This window comes from Arvicanthis niloticus, chromosome 10, assembly GCF_011762505.2.
Source record: "Arvicanthis niloticus isolate mArvNil1 chromosome 10, mArvNil1.pat.X, whole genome shotgun sequence".
NCBI classification, from domain to species: domain Eukaryota; kingdom Metazoa; phylum Chordata; class Mammalia; order Rodentia; family Muridae; genus Arvicanthis; species Arvicanthis niloticus.
Window position 1 is genome coordinate 34,550,095 of NC_047667.1, and position 16,084 is coordinate 34,566,178.

General features: G+C 32.2%; 1 protein-coding gene across 5 annotated transcripts in view; it reads left to right on the forward strand.

The window, feature by feature from the left end:
* The window catches only part of Brinp3 (BMP/retinoic acid inducible neural specific 3), a 373,430-nt gene that overhangs the window by 297,341 nt on the left and 60,005 nt on the right, over positions 1-16,084 (forward strand). For all 5 annotated transcript variants that reach the window (XM_034513172.2, XM_034513171.2, XM_076941307.1 and 2 more), the window contains one exon: positions 9,098-9,320. In XM_034513172.2, coding sequence (XP_034369063.1) covers positions 9,098-9,320 — 223 coding nt within the window. The remainder of the gene's footprint in view (positions 1-9,097; positions 9,321-16,084) is intronic.

Below are 16,084 nucleotides of genomic sequence, written 5' to 3' on the forward strand. Positions count from 1 at the left end.
TTATCATTTATTGATCAAAAGAGAATCTAGCATTCAGTCTTGTTTGTATACCCAGTGATACTTTTTTCATTTGTGCAAGAAGTTACCTATGGTGTTTGGGTTTGGACAGGGGACTGTGTGCTCTTCCTCTGTCAGTACTTGAAAATTTTGCTTAAATTATCATTGTATCACTTCAGTTTCACTTTTCTTCCTCTATTGCTTCCCATTTGCCATCTTAAAAGCTCTTCTTTGTCCTCCTTATTTTTCTCAAATTGATTACTTCTTTTTCTTAAATTATTGATAACAGAGAGAAAACAGATTGATAGATGATAGGTAGGTAGGTAGATAGACAGACAGACAGACAGACAGACAGACAGATAGATAGATAGATAGATAGAACTGATTAAATTGATGCTTTATCAAAGTATAATCAATATCACCAAGATTTGGAGGCTTATTTGAAGTCCATATGTTCAGGTAAGTGATGGGTTAGTACATGGTAATGTCTGCTTATGCTTTTCACATCTTTTTAGTCTCATGCCCTTTACAAAACATGGCCTATAATTACAAGAATATCTACCAACCTGTGACATGATTGATATTTATGAACACAACTAGAAACTAATATTTCTCTGATTTTGTTCAATAAATAAACAAACAATATAACTTTGGGCATTATTTTTTAATGGAAGACAAAGAAAGTCCAATTCATATGATATTTTATCATGTGTATGTATTATATGCATATTGGTATAGCCTATATCTACCATATTCTTATGATTTATGAATTCTGTAGCATTTGGAACCCGATGAATTTTACATTAGCAGTTAATGCTCTGTTTTAAAGGAAATGTTTACTTTATAAAGATGTGTTGCATTATGAAAGCCCAAGTCTTTGAAACATTTTAGCCTAATAATTTGGTGGAAAGCTTTCTCTTCTCTTTTTCAGTTTTCCTATCTTTCTTCTTTAATCTGCTTCAATTCCACTGCCTACTGACTGCTCTAGGCATGTTTTGCTTTGAGGATTTTTATATTGTTTTATTTTGTTTGGTTGAAATACACAAACCAATGGAGTCTCAAGGAATATTCTGTGGTTTTGTCCACAGAGACCATGATATAATCAGTAACTCTAAGGTTTTGATAGCCTTGATTTTCTTTTGTTGTTGCTGTTGCTGTTGTTTTCTCATACAATACATCCTGATGACATTCCCCTTCCATCCACTTCTCCTAGCTCCCCTCACACCATACCTACCATTTTATATCTAAGTTGAATAATGAAACCAAATAGGAGGAAATACACCCCAAGGCCAGGCAAAAGAGTCAGAAACAACCTCAATCCTATTCTGAGGGGTCCCACAAAAGTCTCAACCTAAATAACCATAGCATATATGTTGAAGACCTATCACAGTCCCATGCAGGTTATGGGCTTGTGGCTTCAGTCTTTATGCAAGCCTATGAGCCCTAATGAGTTGATTCTATGGGCTATGTTCTGCTTTCCTAGACTGCTCTCAATTCTGCAATCCTTTCTTTCTTTTTGAGGGTTCCCTAAGCTCAGTCTTCTGCTTGGATTAAGTTTTCTAAAAGTAGATCATTGCATTTGTGTGCATTATATGGAAGAAAATTGATAAAATTATATTTTAATTTAAAATAAAACAAATTAAGAAGAAAGTAAAAGACTATGCATGTAACATCTTAAGAGAAGAGGCAAGTAGCTTATTGAATAGACCAAATTTTCTGACCCCTCCCCTATTCCTTTGTTGTTGTTCTATTGGAAGAAGATAAGAGAAACAAGAGTTTATGTTTTGGAATTTTCAGTCAATATTATTTCTTCTATATACATCCATCTGCTCCCTGTCCCTACACATTCACTGGTCAGTGATACTTCTAACTCTAGTGTAAATAGTCTAGTGTCCATTTAAGTCTAATTTTAAGGCCAAAGTTTGTTTGAAGTTCTACAACATTAAAAGATAATTGTTTTAAAATTACTGTCTTTGAATTCTCAAACATTCATTCAGTACTTTGTAAAGAAACTGTGTATACTTGAGATTCTTAATCAAGCCATATCTGATAGCAGTACTTGTCACACCCACTAGCTTTAAAAGTTTCAAATTCTGCTATCAGTTTGAAATAAGCTCATTGACTCAGATGCCATCTCAGTAATACAGTTTTCATGTTTTTCATTGTGTCTATTTATAAAGATTTTTTTCAAGAGTGTTCTAACAATTCAATACTATACTCTGTCCATTTTCTCCTTAGAAGATACTTTGTAAGATTGCTTCTGATACCTATTCATTTTTCAGCATATATTCTTTCCTTAAAGGAAGAAAAGTGGCTTTAATTGAGTTCATCTGATAAAGAATACATTAAAAGACAGTCTATAAAATATAAAATCACCAAGGAAAGAAGAGAAATACTTTCTTCAATGACATAGCCAAAAAACAGTAAATTATTTTTCATAAAATATATTTAGCAGTGCCATCATTGTTAAAATGTATAGACTGCAAAATATACTATTATCACTAGTATTCCCATGATGCCCCAAGAGATAATATATAAATATGGGTGAATTCAATTGAATCCTATAGCTTAAAATAATCTACCAACTGTAATTTCAAGAATATTATCCAGGTAAAGATGTAACATGTTCTGCTTAGGAATTTTCTTAGACATTGAAGAGACATAAACTGGATACATATTTTAATCAGCTAAATGTATTGAAATATTATATTTTAACATAAATTATATCATTCCTTTCAGAGAAGTATAAAAATCATAAAAAACATAATTTTAGATAGCAATTCAATACTTAAGATCTGGTTTGAGTTTACACTTTTGATTTACTCACAATAATGTGGCCTCCCAAAATGGGTCATACACCAAATACCATTTACCATTATCTAATCAGCATTATATTGTTTTTTTTTTAAATATAATCTCTATTACCAAGTCTGTTAGTATACTTTTAATAGACTTAAAGAGATAGTCACCTCTGGTTGCACCAGAGGCATACTGTAGAACCCAGAAAAAAATTGTTTGGATATACATCATTCAAATACTCCCTTGGGGATGTTTGGGGATAATAGTTTATAAGAGTAAAAACAAAACAAATAAACAAACATAAAGATAACTTGTAGTTGGAATTATGCTGTGATATGAAGCTCAATAAAATAATTATATTTTTTACCCAATAGGAATATGACTGCCAAGAATTAAGAAGTAGTTGCATTAAAGGGTGATCTGCTTTGCAATTACAGTGAGGGAAAGAGAAGAAATACTTTGAAATCAAAATGTCAGCTTCAAAGCTAGAACTTAGTAAATGTCTATGCTTGTTTGTTTTTTCATTGTTGCTGTTTTATCTTTTGTTTTGTTCCTCCCTGTTTGTTTTAACAAACCTCACAATGGTAAAAACAGTAAAGAACTAATATACAAAAAAATCAGCCAAGATAGAATGCACTTGCTTAGGTAAAAATGTGATATAGTACTATGTTCTGCTTAAGAAATGATGGCTTGCCTTATCAGCTTCCTGTGCAGAAATTTTTGTTTTACAGGAGATTGATATAAATTCACTTCAATGTATTCTGTTACAGTTAAAAGCAGAAAAGGTGACATTGAAGAAGCTGGATGAAGAATATTACAAAATCAGAAAGTATCACTCTTTTTTATTTAAAGCAACTGTTTCCATGCTGTATTGTTTCTTTTCTTTTTTTGGCGGGGAGGGGGGGCTCGAGACAGGGTTTCTCTGTGTACTCCTGGCTGTCCTGGAACTCACTCTGTAGGCCAGGCTGGCCTCGAACTCTGAAATCCGCCTGCCTCTGCCTCCCATGTGCTGGGATTAAAGGCGTGAGCCACCACTGTCAGGCAACTGTATTGTTTCTACTGACAAGAAAATTCAATTCTATTAATGTTGGCTAACTTATCCAACAGATATACGTGTGTGTGTGTGTGTGTGTATTTATATACCATTAAGTATAATTTGTTGTTACTTATTTCTTAAACATAAAATATGCACAAAACCTGTAGAAATCCAATACTCTTATATTATCAATTTTATTATTCTTATATTACCACAATGTTAACAAGTCTATTAAATCTATAAACTAGAAATCATGAAAGCATTTTTTCTTATTCAATCTTAAATTACCAATAGCTTTAAAGTTCAATGGAATCAGTATCAGTTTGAAACTATTCACATGAATTTATAAATGAAGGTAATTATTCTGGATAGAAGCAAATTATATGATGTTACCACTCTAGAAACAGTCCAATGTCAAAATATTTTGAGAACATTTTTTGAAAATATATTCCATAGCAGTTCTTAATACATTACTCTGAAAATTAGGGTTTATATTATAAAGTAAACTGGCCATGTTTTCCATGCCCATGAATATAGGCAAAAATGTGTGCCATATACACGGTGATCTCTCCATAGTACCAAGGATATACAAAACACATAAAAGTATCAGTTCTAAAAGGTAGTTTAAAAAAACCTTGCCAGAAAATTAAACTGTGAGATCGAAGTTCAAATGAGTCATACATAGTGGATATCTTAACAAAAGTTACAGGAAGTGTTATTTGAAAAATAATTGACTTAATTTCAGATTAACACTGTGCCTACTTAGGGAATGATAACATTTTGTAAAATTTTTACCTATCCTTATCCCTTGCTTCCTCAGAGTTCCTTTATGCAACGCATTCCCCCTATATCATTCTTTGTTTTCTGTGAATTAGTTTTGTTAGGAGACTGAAATGGACTATAAATTCTACCAGCCCAGATGCTCATTAGCATTTTTCTTTGTTATATCTGTCGTTATCTTTTATCATTGAAAATTACACTGTAGAAGAAGCAGAAATAGCCAGTAAGTATTTTAAAGTTGTTCCACATACATAACCATTAGGGAAATAAAAACTGAAACTACTTGATTTGACATCTACAAGATGAAAAGGAATGCTGCTGAGGGTGTGAAAAAGAGGAATGCTTGCTTATACATAGTGTAGGAAATATGAACTATTACAGATATTATGGAAGTCAGGATAGATGCTTGTCTGTTCTTCATTGTCAAAAATGACCAAGAAGAAGGAGCAGGAGGAGGTGGAGGAGGAGGAGGAGGAGGAGGAGGAGGAGGAGGAGGAGGAGGAGGAGGAGGACTGTTAAGAACCAGGAGGCATGGGAGACTACTCTTATAATTCCAGCATCAGAAGCCTAAAGCAGGATTCTCACAAGTTTCAGATTATCATGCACTATGTACTATGTGCTAGGCCAGTTTTGGTTATACTGTCTCAAAACAAACAAAATAAGAATACTATCATTCACTTTACAATGAATAGGATAGTATATTCAACAAAAGAGTTGCTTTTCTCAAAATAGTAATAACGTCAAGCTAATAAATACTACCTTCAGTTTCATAAATCTTTGACTAATGTAATATTTCTTGAGTAGTCCATTCAAAACTTTAAAATAATTTAAGGAGTTTTTGGTAATATATTATGTGTTAGTTACTTTTATTTTGATGAGGTAATGAGTATGACAGTATATTTTATTATCAAGTACATATCTCTCCTTTTTTTTTTTTTTTTTTTTTTTTTTGAACTTAAATCGTTACCATGATCAAACTGTTTTGGCCCATATTGGCTGGATGAAATACTTGAAATTGGAAGAGCAAGAGTTGAGTTTAAATACATCAGATATTGCTAGTGTCCCTCAAATTGCCTTCATACTGAGGCCCATATTATACTTTGTGGAATACAGGATATACAAGATCAAGTAACCAAATCTGAGGATCATGTGGTCAAAGGCAGGGAGTCTTAACTATGTTAAATAGTGAAAAATTCCAAAGAAAGTCTATCATTGTAAATCTTCAACCACCATATGCCTGTGCATATCTCAACAAACTTCAGCATAATCCAATAAAAAACAAAACAACAAAAACAATAGATTTCTGAATGGTTGGTGCAGTAGATTCAAAATACTTTAATAGAAATTTATATTGGCCAGGAAAGGGAGTACTGAAAAAACTCAACAATGGAACAGATTAAGCTGCTCATCAGATGCCTTAAGACAATTTTTAATGGATATTTTCTATATTTACATTTCAAATGTTATGCCCTTTCCCAGTTTCCCCCACCAGAATTCCTCTTTCTCATCCCTCCTCCACCTGCTTTTCTGACGGTGTTCCCCCTTCTACACACCCACTCCCATCTCCCCACCATTGCATTCCCCTACACTAGGGCATTGAGCCTTCTCAAGATCAAGGGCCTTCCCTCTTATTGATGCCCAACAAAACCTTTCTCTGCTACATATGCTGCTACATATACATAGAAGCCATAGATCCCTCCATGTATACTCTTTGGTTGGTGGTTTAGTCCCTAGGAGCTGGGGGAGGGGAGTCTGGTTGGTTGATTTTGTTGTTCTTCCTATGGGGTTGCAAACATTTGCCTGAAACTCCTTAAAAATCATTTTTACTAGTCCATAGTAAACCTGAAGAATTTTAAAAACTTTAAGTATGCACATTAAACAAAGAAACATTCTGACATTAATGATGACCTTTCCATTAAATTTTACCTCCTTCAAATGACAAAACTAAACTGAAAATCTTTATGTAGCTGATGCATACTTTAGATATTTAGTTCAGCAATAATATATTTGATAAATTTATTTTATGAGTTCCTTTACATGACATTTAGATTTCATTTTCTAACTTATCTAAAAATGCCAAAAATATGACTAGTTGTTCTTGAGATTTCTTTTCATCTTATTTTTAGTATATGGGTGTTTCTGCCTGTGTGTCTGTGCACCATATGCATACAGTATTTGTAGAAGCCAAAGGTGGATGTGTGGTCCTTTGGAACTAGAGTTATAGATGGCTGTGAGCCCATGTGAGTGCTAATAACTGAACACAGTGGATAATCAGCCAGTGCTTTTAAGCACTGAGCCACAGCTCTGTCTCTGATTAGTTATTAAGTATTTACCACTTTAACTGCAAATAGTGACTTATTTTCTACATAGTGTTGTAAATTTAGATAAAAAAAATCTTCTGGTATCCCTATTTTTCTATTTTTTCCTATCTTTCTATTATGTAATTTTGATTTGTGTAATAGTTTCTGAGTTCCATTCAAAATTCATTTTTTACACTCTATAAATATTAATTTTAAAGAATGCCAAATGAGAGAATAATATTTTGATGACATTTCCAAGAAATTCTTTGATTTATTTCTAAGGTAAAATACCTGTCAAAAAGTGAAGATATTTTATAGAATTTGAAAGTAAGGCACATCATTAATTAGTCACTGTTTAAAATGAGATGAAAGGTTTACTCACACTTGCTGTCATAGTTTGAAACATCTGTATGTTCAGTGCACAACAGGTGTTCAATAACTGTTGTGGGTAACTGTCAATGGTGGTTCCTAATGACTTCATAATGAAGTAATTATTCATATGTCATGTTAAAACTACTTCACAGAGATCATGCATTGGTAATTTGCAACAGACACACACTATGGCAAACACTTCAGTGAGATAAGTAAATTCTACCTTAAAATGTTTTTTAACCTCCGTGAGTTGTCCTGATTCAGAATATTTTTTTTAATACTATGATAAAAAAAGAGTACAATTAGAAACCCATGCCTTCAACATGATAAGGTCTTACTGGAAGTGTCAAAGTCAAAGATGACAATGAAGTGAATGATTAGTTTTCAAAGTAATGGCATCTGTTCTGTGACTATCCAAGGAATGCTTTCCAATGTGTTTTCATCAATTTTCTTACTTAAAGGGGAGAAATTTCTTAAGAATGACATATGGAAGAAACTGCACACTATTGCCAAACCAAAACTTTGATCTATTATTTATATGGCTTGATTTGAAACATATTTGCTGCAAACATAGTATAAGCTTTCTTCCAATTATATTTGTAGTATTGTAAAGATTATTCTGTTTCTTTAGTCTTTCTTCTTTTTCAGATAAAAATCTATAGATTGAAAACCCTAATGACCTGATATTTAAGAGGGCTGGGCTTCAGTGATAAAACTGACCACTAAATATTTTTTCAAAGTATTTTATTAATTCTTTGAAGTGTTCATGAAGTATATTTCGATCACTTTCTCTATACTCTTCCCAGATATATTTCAACATAATCACACACTGAACTGTGTGCATTATATGTACATGTATCATTTTTTTTCAAATCATGGAGTCCAGTTTTTCTATTACCCAGTTACTTTTGAATACAGGGTCTACTTTGGAATATAGGATATACTAAGTATCACATTATTATAAAATTAAAAATTTACTGCCACTTTCTTTTCTGGCAATTATTGAATGTCAATAGCTCTTCAGAAGAGATTTTGCCTTGCTTGGGTTTATACATATATAATCTATGCTTTCATAATTTCTGTGATGTCATATGTGCAACTTCATGTGTTGTGACCAGAATACAATTGAGTATTTAAACTTCCTCTGGTTTACTTTATTGCTCGAACAAGAATGTTTGCTTCTATAATATACAAGTTTTTATTTACTTTTGTTATTTGTTTTCAAAGATTTCATGTAATTGTACATCTTTGAGCAAACTTATTTATTGGAGTATTTACTTTTCTGGGGGTTTGGTATGCCCCTTTTTACTCCTTATTATCTGTTGTGTGTTTCTACCCAACTTCTTGTTTGTATCTTTCTACATAAATGACACACAAACATTGTAATTTAGTAAAAAGTTGATGTGTTGATTTGGGCAGATTCTGAGCTATAATACCTGTCCCTTTAACCTATAATCCCTTCAAGCATTAAAAACGCTGCAAATGCCCATCACTTGCCTATGTGATATCTGTTCTGCTACTTTTGTACCATAGTCTGTACTCAGGTTGCAGAGAAAGTATGCCTACAACAAACAGAATTTAAATTTCCAGTCCAAACTATTGTTCTTGTGTAAATTATTTCCATATTCTTTCATGAAACTTCTATTTTAAGAAGAACAAGTGTTCTTAAAATTTTCCAAGTCTCATGTTCTATTGGTTTGTTAGTCACAAATATTAAACTATTAGTATGTACTTTTAAGTATGTTCAATGTGTTTTGGTTGGAGGGAAACTACTTGTTTCATACTTGAAATGTGGAATTTTTATATTTTTCAGATGAATTCAAGTTCTTTATGAAAAGACTACCCATGAATTATTTCCTCAACACTTCAACTATAATGCATTTGTGGACAATGGATTCTAATTTTCAGCGCCGCTATGAACAACTGGAGAACAGCATGAAACAGCTTTTTCTGAAGGCGCACAGAATTGTACACAAGCTCTTTAGCCTTAGCAAACGGTGCCACAAACAGCCGCTCATCAGCCTGCCAAGACAGAGGTAAGACTGGGACAGCATGACAACTGTGCTTCTGTTCTTAGAGCTGAGGTCTACTTGTTCTTGAGAGCAGGTGTGCTGATACAGTCAGCATGATTTTTTGTTATTATTTATTTATTTTTTTTTTACTGTTAGACAATTTAAAAAGTGTAGATCCTCTTATCTTAAAAATGTATTGCAGTTGTTTTCAAAAGAATATTTCAGTGGGAAATGCATGCACTGATATATCTTTTATTTTGATTTTCTGTTACTGTAATCAAGCAATGATTATACTTTATTTTTAAAGTCATCAGTTAATAACACTGTTTTAAGAAATAAAATAAAAGACAAATTCTCACAGTTAAACTAGGAGCATGTGAAGTAGGCAAGAAACACAAACTGGAATTTCTCCATATCTAATTTTTCAATAAAACAATTAGGGGTTTAGTTTATAAGTATTTGGAAATTCATAATCTATAATTTTAACTGAACAGAATTTTAATGTATAATACAGAAAGTGAAGTACTTAAATATTTGTATCAGAATATACTTTACAAAATTTATTTACAAGTTTTTAAAATATTCTGAAGAACTGTTGGAATAAAAGTCATATAATTATCTATTGTGTCTGGTTAAACACACATCAAAAAATATACATCACAAAAAATACATTTTTAGTAGTATTTCCAGAATAAACATCATAAAGTTTTGAATAGATGCTTTAGTTGATAAGAAGAGAAATCTGTAGTTATAAGTATTTTACAATGTTACAAATAAATGACCCTACAGATTAAATCTCTATGAAAGATTTGATTTAAAGCTAACACACATGTTATTTTCCATTGCTTTGTATTATACTTAAAATGAAAAGAAAAATATATAGGTATGGACATTTACCATCTGTCTATAGTCTATATAGTCCTACAGATTCATAGATTCTACAGTTTGCCCCCATAGATATGCTCATTCTTAAGTTTAATATAAATAGAATTATATAATATATGCTCATTGTGTATTATATATATGGCCAATTTTCTATGCATTCATCATTTGGTGAACATTTCTGTTTTTCTACTAAACTTTTTATTGATGTATGTATGAATTTGTTTGTACATTTTTTGTCACTGTGAGTGTGTGTTTTCCATCTTATTGAGGATATACTGCAGTGGAAAATTACTGACTTACAATTCTTAACATTCTTTAGGAGCTGCCAAAATTCTTTATTCATGTTCCTGCATAACTTTTTTTTTAATTTTCACTTCTTAAAACATCTCTTCTCACTTTATGCTATACCAACTGGTGTTCATTTCTACTGTTTGATTATCAAAACTTGTCTGTATGAAACAGATGGAGTGTGTGTGTGTCTCAGTGAGATCATGTGTTTGTGTATAAGCATTAATGACTAATAATAATGTTAAGTATCTTCATTTTTTATTATTTGCCAGTGTATACTTATGTAGTGACATCCTCATACCTCAATACTTTTACTTTTTTATGTTTTCTGAATTCCTTTTCTTGATCACCTGCGTGAATTAATTAAATAATTATATCTTACTTGTTTTCTTCCATTTTTATTTTTCTCATTTCAGGCTCCTTTATGTAATTCTTTCTTTTCTTGTTTCTTTTTTTTTTTTACTTACTTTGTTTTGTTTATTTAGTGTGGTTCCTCTTTTTAAATTGCTTACTATAGGGAGAGAATATACTATGTGAGAATTTTCAATTTTTAATACCAGCTTTCATGTCAATAACATTTCTTGTGATTATTCATATCAATTATGTTATGTTTTTATTTCTTCTAAATATAAAAGTTTCAACATGTCTGTATAACATCTATTAATGTATGTTGATAATTAATTATGGCCATGGAAATGTATTTGATTATAATTAATTTTAATATTCATGGACATGGAAACAGTTATTTTTTTAATTTTAATTTTTTATTGACCTCAGAATGGAGACAACTGGTCAAATCTTACTGCTCTTTTTTCCGTTTTTTATTGGTTACTTTATTTATTGACATTTCAAATGTTATCCCCCTTAGCAGTTTCCCCTCCACAAACCCTCTATCACCTCTGCCCTCTCCTGCGTCTATGACAGTGCTCCCCTACCTGCCCACCCACTCCTGCTTTAGCGCCCTAGCATTCTTCTACCCTGGGAAATCGAGCTTGCAGAGGTCCAAGAAGCCCCACTCCCAGTGATGTCTGCTAAGGCAATCCACTGCTACATATCCAGCTGGAGTCATAGTTCCCCTCTCCCACCCATGTGTACTCTTTGGTTGGTGGTCGAGTCCCAGGGAGTTTTGGGGGTTCTGGTTGGTTGATATTGTTGTTCTTCCTATGGGGTTGCAAACTCCTTCAGCTCCTTCATTCCTTACCCTAATATCTCCATTGGAGTTCCTGTGCTCAGTCTGATGTTTGGCTGCATATATTCACATTTGTATTGGTCAGGCTATGGTCAAGCCTTTCAGGGGACAACTATACCAGGCTCCTGTCAACAAGTGCTTCATGGTATCCACAATAGTGTCTGGGTTTGTTGTCTGCAGACAGAATAGTTGGGTCAGTCTCTGGATGACTTTTTCTTCAGTCTCTGCTTCACTCTGTCCCTGCACTTCATTTAGACAGGAGAAATTATGGATTAATATTTTTTGAGGTGGGTAGATGGCACCATATCTCAACCAGGGGCTGTGCCTATCCACTGGATATGGAAGCAGTTTTTTTAAATGCTTATATTTAGTATTTTATTTTAAATAAGAAATCTAACAAAGTGGAAGAATTAGGAAGTAAATTGCTAAGTAAGATTACACTGATTGATTTTAACATTATTTTTAAGAGAGTCAGTTGAAAACACAGACACATATACATATGCATACCCATATATTTGGAACATAAGGAATATTTGAACAAGTGGGATGGAAGTAATCAGTATGAACAAATCAATAATCTGTATGTGTCAGGTGCTGAGTGGAATCTCTCAGACGACAACATACTCTTGTCTGCAAGCATAATATTTGTGTCAGGGATTGGTGCTTGCCCATGGGTCTCAAGTTGGGCTGGTTATTGGTTGGCCATTCTCTCAGTATCTGCTCAATCTCCTGTGTCTGCATTTTTTTCAAAAAGAATAAAATAAATATTTAACTTCATTATTTCCAAGAATATTCCTGTGAATCCTCACAGACTGGATATAATTCAATAATAAAATATGCTTTTGGATTATATGTAAAAATCATAAAATTGTATATAGTTTCATATAATTCTGCTTTGAGAAAAAGTCCCTTCTATTAATATAGGCATGCCACTTTTAATAATATCAAAGGCTTTGTGATATTAAAGGATTTAGAGGCCATTCCATAAGGTCTTTTTATTGCTGGGATACAAATTTGGGTAAATTAATGTATGTCAATGACTCCTCTGAGAACTGTTATGAGTCCAAGACAGTTGATGCTGTGTGACTGGAGAGAAAAAGGTCAGCCCTTAATACTGGGCTCACAACCAAAATTATAAATTTAAATAATTAAGATTGGAGATGTCTTCAAGTTGTTTCTAAGAAAATTTAAATATATAGCATCTAAGAAATAGCCAGTTCATTGAAGTTCAAGAAATAATTACATTCTATTTTGAAAACACAAAACTTGTTTTATGATATAGGGGTAGAGAGGAAAAATTTGGGGTTGAAAGTTTTGTGGGTTAGTTGGTTGGTGTCTCTATTGCTCCACTGGGGTGCCTTCCTGGCTACAAAAGATGGTCTTTTCAGACTCAATATCCCCAATATTGTTAGTAACACCAAAGGTCATCCCCATATTTAAAGAGATGTTTTAAAAAGAAAGTGAATAGATTACCACAGATTATATCATCACATCGTGCTCATGTATACAAAATTTTCAAACTATTATTCTTAGGGATACCCCAAAATCAAATATATCAAATTAAATTATCCAAACATAGCTTTTATTTGATGCCCCAATACAGAACTGAATTGTTTTCAAGATGTTATTCAAGTTTCTTCTTTCTGTCTTTAACCTCCTGAACAGTTTGCTTTTTATTGTGCTGAATAAAAGCAAAAAAAGGAAGAAAAGGATTTACTTAATTATATTTCTAAGTCGGAATTCATCATAGAGGGAAGTCAGGTCAGGAACTCAAGGAGAAACTGGAGGCATGGCTGTAGGTGGATACTACTTATTGACTTTTCTTTTCAATGCTTTTACTCTCTGATAGCTTTCTTATGTACCTTAATCTGACCTGCCTAGGGTTGATGCTGTTTACAGTTCTCTGTACCCTCCCACATCAAAAAATAAATCAAGACAGTTCCTTGCAGTCATGACCACATTCCACTCTGATCGATTACAGCATTTTTTTTTCAATTGAGCTTCTATTCTCCCTGTTGACTCTTGGTTTTATCAAACTGACAGTAGCATCTATACAAAACACATTGAATTCTAAGATAATTCTAAGTTGTATTGATATTATAAACTAAAAAAAAAATAATATACACCAGTAACCCCAACAAAATTAAATTGGAAGTGTTTATCTTATCTTGAATAGAAGAAAATAATCTAAGTCTGAGAATGCTGAAATAAATTACATATGATAATGTGGTGAGGGAGGCTATTTATGTCCACAGGAATGTTCTAAAGAGCTTGTGCTGATTATCAGGTCTGTACTGTTTTAGTATAGGGACACTCTGGTACTATCAGAAACTATTGAATAACCCAGTTGCTTTTTGAGAGTTGAATATATAAATATATTTACATATTGAAGCATAACTAAATAATAATTATATATATATATTAATTACACTATAATAAAAATTACAACTGAGAAATTCCTACGTACATTTACTAAAATCATTGAGATGAACAATAGTAAGGATATTATTTTTGTGATGCACACATATTTTAGTAATGATTTCCTTACTGAATCTGATTTCTCATGGCTGTTATATATGCAAGCACTTTAAATTGTACTTGTAGATAACTATAGACATTTTATAGGAACAGACATTATAATAGTTTTTGCAGGTAATTGGAAATAATATTATTTGAATAAAAACCAAAATCAATAGCTAGTAATAAAATATGAAATCTAAATTACATCATTAACATTTTTATGTCAACTAGTCAAAATATTTTGTCCATTATCTATTTTGAATTGATTTTTTTACTCATACAAAGAAAACCATGCATTAGTCATTTGTAAACTGTAGGCTCACTTAGCTATAACAATCTCCAAAATAATGCTCATGACACTATAATAAATCATCTTAAGTTTTATTGTTATTTTGGAAATTTTAAAAACTTCTTGCCAGGAAGTGGTGGTGCACGCCTTTAATCCCAGCACTTGGGAGGCAGAGACAGGTGTATTTCTGAGTTTGAGGCCAGCCTGGTCTACAAGAGTGAGTTCCAGGACAGCCAGGGCTACACAGAGAAACCCTGTCTCGAAAAACAAACAAATAAACAAACCAAAAAACAAACAAACAAAAAACTCCAAAATAAAAAATTCTTTACTTTTCAGGAAGATGTCAATTTCATAGTAGAAGATACAAGATTTTCAATTTCTCTTTAAAATTATAATTTTATTATTGATGATAAATATGAGTCTGTTGGTCTTAAAGTGACACTTGCATACATTTTTATTTAAACAAAAGTGCTGTATATATTCAAGTTTGAATATGAAAGTTTTATTTTGTAAATGATATTTAGTAAATATCATTTGTCATAGAAAGATATATCTCAGCTTACAACTTTACAGTTGCATGATGCTTTTTCTTAGCAACTACTATAACTCAGTTTACAGTGCAGGTATTCTATTTTTTCACTGTTTTATTAATATGTCATGTTATGCTATAACTATTAAGATGAAGCTACACATTAAAATTGTACATCGGATATTTAATTAATGATGAAAACTTTGTTATACACTCTTATTGCAATATAAGTATACAGATTTTTTTGCACCACTTCCATATTTGTTATTTGCTTTTTAGCAAGCTGTTACCCACGGTAACACGATGAGGCTATAAATACCACGCAAATATTCCATTAGCATCTTTTGAAACTGTTTGAAGCCTTGTATGACTTAAGAGATCTCTTCCATCTCCATCTTCATTTATCCCGAACACCTGTAACTGCAGAAACTTTGAGATTGCCGACTAATTTTCTTTCCTCACAGTATTAATTTGATAAGATCTAATTATGACTTCTTTCTTGCTGCCCTCCACTACCAATACAATTATATGAGTTCTCCATAAGCTCTACTGCATTAGCCATACAGCCTCTCTTTGCCTTTAAGAAGGATGTATAAAAAATTCTGATAAAAGGTAAGTAATACACATAAACTAAAAGAAGGCATCCCAGTTTTAAATCAGTCCCTTAAGAGCAGATGAGTGTGTATCATCTCTCTTCTCTCCTCTTCCTACCTAAAAAGCATGCATCATAGTTGGAGCTTAAAGCTGAAATGAAGATACTTGTTAAGAAGGATAGAGTCCAGTTTCTTTGATGATGGCATGTTTGAACTGTGTAGATACTGTTCTTTTAGAGTGGAAGAAAATCCATTTGTCTCAGTCATACTTATTTGACACATATTACTTTACCCAAATTTGTATCCCAACAATAAAAAGACCTTATGGAATGGCTTCTAAATCTTTTAATATCATAAAGCCTATAATATTATTAAAAGTGGCATGTATATATTAATACAAGGGACTTTTTTTCTCAAAGCAGCCTTATATGAAACTGTATAAGATTTTATGACTTTTACATATATGCTGAAAGAAGAATATTTTATTGTTAAATT